The sequence below is a fragment of the Lolium perenne genome, chromosome 1 (genome assembly GCF_019359855.2).
Source record: "Lolium perenne isolate Kyuss_39 chromosome 1, Kyuss_2.0, whole genome shotgun sequence".
Lineage (NCBI taxonomy): Eukaryota > Viridiplantae > Streptophyta > Magnoliopsida > Poales > Poaceae > Lolium > Lolium perenne.
In genome coordinates, this window is record NC_067244.2 from 112,806,421 (window position 1) to 112,810,427 (window position 4,007).

Below are 4,007 nucleotides of genomic sequence, written 5' to 3' on the forward strand. Positions count from 1 at the left end.
CCTAGCAAGATAGAATCTTAACAGTCAGAGTCATCTTTCTTCATGAAGCAGGAGTCGTTAAAACAAATGAGGGATTTTCAAGAAAACAAGGATTACAACATCGGATGTAAAACTAGAGCTTGAATGACACCATGCTATTCTCATACTCAAATGACTTAAAGGTCTCCACACATTTCGAGGTTTGATAGTAGACAAGAAGACTACTTTATCCAAATATCATAAAATCATGAAGTTAGCTTTTCTAAGCCAGAGCTAAGAATTCGTTTTCAATTCAAAAAAGCACTTTGAGGTTCCAAAATTCCAAAAGAAATATTGGATGTATATAATGATGTCTTCTATCAACGTACAAAAAATCAACTTTAAATACTACTATATAATTTTGGTGGTGCAAAATTAATAAATCTTGCAGATTTTCGGGGTTTAAAATTTTGCACTATTCACACTTTAGATGTCCGATTTTACACTTGTTCACCCCAGAAGAATATAAGGTATCAGGAGTTTATATGTTGCACATTGATAGAACACTTCATTACTCATGTAGATTTTTTAATAATATTTTAAAACTTGTAATACTCTTTTTTTCAAAAAGGGTTTGCTAGTTAGCGGAGAACCAAATTCGTGCTCACTCAAATCCTTCACAGCTTGATTGCGTTGTGATTCATGTATATGAGTTGCAAGTTAGGTTGCAACTGAGTTTTTTTCAGTTGCAACTGTAGATACAACCAAGAAAAATACTCCAGACCATTAGATTTTCTTTGTGATTCATGTTAGTTATGACAACTCATGTTACAACTAAGATTTGATGAACTCATCTGACTGAAAACAAAGTTATTGCTTAGTCGACTGAGAAATAGTCACACCTGAGATTTGCTAGTTGTTATCTAGCTGAGAAATACGTTTGTGCTCACTTTACACTATTTGGTTGTATCCTGATTCATTCATATGAATTGCAAAGTAGATTGCAACTGAGTTTCTTTTAGTTGCAACTGTGATTTTTTTTTAGTTGCAAGTTGAGATACAACTAAAAAAAATACTCCATGTCATTAGTTTTGCTTTGGGATTCATGTTAGTTATGAGTTACAACTTATGTTGCAACTTATATTTGATGACATCGTCTCATTAACAACGAAAAATTAATTCTAAATTAACTGATAAATAGCCAAATCCTTTCAAAAGAAAGTATGCGTAGCTCCGGCAACACTTGTGGTTTCGACCCGTGCTACATAAAGCTTGAAAGGAGATCAACAATTACTCACTAAATTGCCTGCAGAATACACACAATGCAACAAGAGTACGATCTAATTGGAGGCAAACAATGGGTCCCATTCATGGGAGTCTTGAACCTTCTGCCCTTCTCCCAACAATGGATACTTCCAACTATACATCTCTAACTTCTCATCCTCCGGTAGGCCCTCCACGATGCGTTTCCTGATCTTCGTCACCTTCCTAGTGACGGCTTCCACGGCCACGTCGAACGCGTCATTCACAGTCGACTCAAGCTTGGACGACGTGTCGCTGTAGATCATCGCCGGGATGAGGCCCACGACTGCTCCCCTCATTCTCTCGACGTCTTCCGGCCGTATCCTCCGCAGCCTCTCCTCCACGCTCACGTTGCGGCGGACGTCTTCCTCCGAAATGTAGACAGAGTACTCGGCTTGGTTCTTGGGCAGGTGCCAGGTGTACTGCACGAACGCTGTGCCGGGGTGGAAGAAGACCGGGATGCAGCCGGCGAGCAGGGCCTCGAACACCGATCTGCGTGTGTACGTGTCGCCTTGCGGCTGTAGGCAGAACGTCGAGCTCTGGAAGAGCTTCATGACTCCCGCCGGGGAGTTGCACCTGTTGCTCGGCCCCTTCCTGCACTCCATCAACGAGCACGCAGCGGACGCCACGCACTGCTCCACGAGGTGGCTTGCAATGGACCTGGCGTCCTCGGGGCGCGCCGCGCCTGCGAAGGAGAAGAGCCACTGGCGTTTCAGACCGCGCACCCGGTCCTGCCAGAAGAAGATGCCCTCGTCGGTCGCCGGGTGGAAGGATGTCGGGTACGGGATGGCGGCGTCGTTCAGGTTCCACGGGCTGGCCTCCAGGACTAGTGCCGTCATGTTCCGGACGGCCGGCAGACGGAGGAGGCTGCTCCCCCACCCGGTGGAGCCGTTGCCCAGCCGCCGGAAGTCCCACGTGGTGCGGCCGGCGACGAAGAAGTGGTCGCGGCCGCCCATGGCGCGCCATTCGGGGCGCGCGGTCACCAGGCGCACCATGTCGAGCGCCAACGCGTCCAGCGACGAGGCGTTGTGCCCCCAGAGGTGTCGTGCCACGTCGAGGCCGGCGTAGAACGGGACGAAGATGGCGGCCGCGAGGGAGGAGTCGTTGGTGAGGCACTCGTACCGCTTGATCCGGTCGTGGAAGATGACGTCGAGCATGTGCTCGTCGGAGTCGTACCATCCGGTTTCCTGGAGCACACCGCCCTGGCTGCCACTGAGCTGCGGGCCGAAGCCGCCGTTGGCCGTGTGCTTGCACTTGTCCGCCCACGGGGAGAGCGTCCCGCAGTCCCGGAGCAAGTCGGTGTTGAAGCGGGGAGGCAGCTCCTGCACGTAGATGTACCGGTCGCCGCACAGGTCTCCTCTGTCGTTTGCCGCCGCGAGCGCGCGGGCGAAGGCGTGCTCTCCGTGCTGCTCGCCTCCACCGTCAGGCCCGGTGACGGACGAGCCAGTATCGACCGGCACCGACGCGGGCAAAGGATCGGGCAATGCCTTGCCACTGTTCGTGTGGCCGGCGTCACGCGGCGGCGAGATGAAAGGATCGGAGAACGGCGATTTGCCGCGGGCGATCGGGTTTATCTTGCGGGTGCGGTGCCGCGAGGACGAAAGGCCGTGCTCGACGCGCGCGACGGTGCCGGTAGCGCTACTGCCTGCGACGCCGAAGTCGTAGCAGTGGCGCGCTAGCATCGAGACGGTGGCGGCGAGGATGAGGAGGGAGCAGAGGCGGGAGCAGCGGCCACCGCCCTTGTCGAACTTCCCTAACTTGTCATTAGTCGCCTTCAGTATGTCGCCGCCCACCGACGGCGGCAGGTCGGCCGCGTGGTGTCGCCTCATGGTGGGGACGCTCGGGGCGCGCGACAGCATAAAAAGGAGAGTTTTCGCTCGACAAGCAGCAAGCCAGATGCTAGTTCTAGCTCTTCAGTGCTCTCTGTTCACTCCTCGGTGGCTCACCCAAGCGCTTATGATAAGAACGTGGATACAAAAAAGAAAGTAAGAAGTCAACCGCTGCATCCAGCCATCTGATACTGAGTTACTGACAGCATGCTAAGATTCAGAGGATAATGCTAAGCTCACAAGGAGGATCCAATTAGCTTGCAATTAATCACGAGGATCCAATGAGACGCATCCCTGAGACGCCCAGCCATCAATTACCGACAAGATCAGTTGATGGCGCGATCTAGATCAACTGGCTAGAGTGATAAGTATTGATTAACCCCCTGTTGCTCCTCGAGTCGTCTAAATCAACTGACGAGGTTCTTTCCCTGAAGCTTCTTGTCAACTTCCTTACGACCTTAACTCGTCATGTTACTCTAAAAAAGTCTGGCATGCATCCGATCCACATGGATGTTTAGAAAATAGATCAAGTCAAACTAACACAGGAGTTGCCGAATTACAAAGTGAAGCCGGACATCTTTAAGAAATATACTGTCGGAAGTATTCCAGTAAACTGTCAGGGAGCATCGGGCCAATGAAACGTAGATAAAGATTCCTCCTTGCGCCAATGGCAACGATACCAAAGTGTTTGTTTAGTGCCATTGTGCAAACATAGGTTAAGGAAGTGTTTAGTAGACTCCAACTCAACTTCAGTGCACTACAAAATCAGGCCTTGAAGTTAAGTGCACGACCTAGGTTAAGGGAGTGTTAGGCGGAAAGTTCAAAATAAGGCCGGCTTTGAAGTAACAAAGTCATCAACCGACCACAAGTTATAACAAACTTATACCTATCGAGGCTGCAAAAGTAAAGAGAAAAACA

At 50.1% G+C, this 4,007-nt stretch overlaps 1 protein-coding gene across 1 annotated transcript; it reads right to left on the reverse strand.

Annotated features, from left to right (window-relative positions):
* Positions 1-1,175: 1,175 nt before the first annotated feature.
* On the reverse strand, positions 1,176-3,197 carry LOC127348234 (xyloglucan galactosyltransferase KATAMARI1 homolog). Its single transcript, XM_051374344.2, has one exon. It carries the CDS (start codon positions 3,117-3,119, stop codon positions 1,299-1,301), a length of 1,821 nt encoding a protein of 606 aa, XP_051230304.1. The 5' UTR covers positions 3,120-3,197; the 3' UTR covers positions 1,176-1,298.
* Positions 3,198-4,007: the final 810 nt, after the last annotated feature.

What these genes read in the sequence shown, in the direction of transcription:
- LOC127348234 (XM_051374344.2), bottom strand. Translation starts at nt 3,119, where the DNA reads ATGCTGTCGCGCGCCCCGAGCGTCCCCACCATGAGGCGACACCACGCG.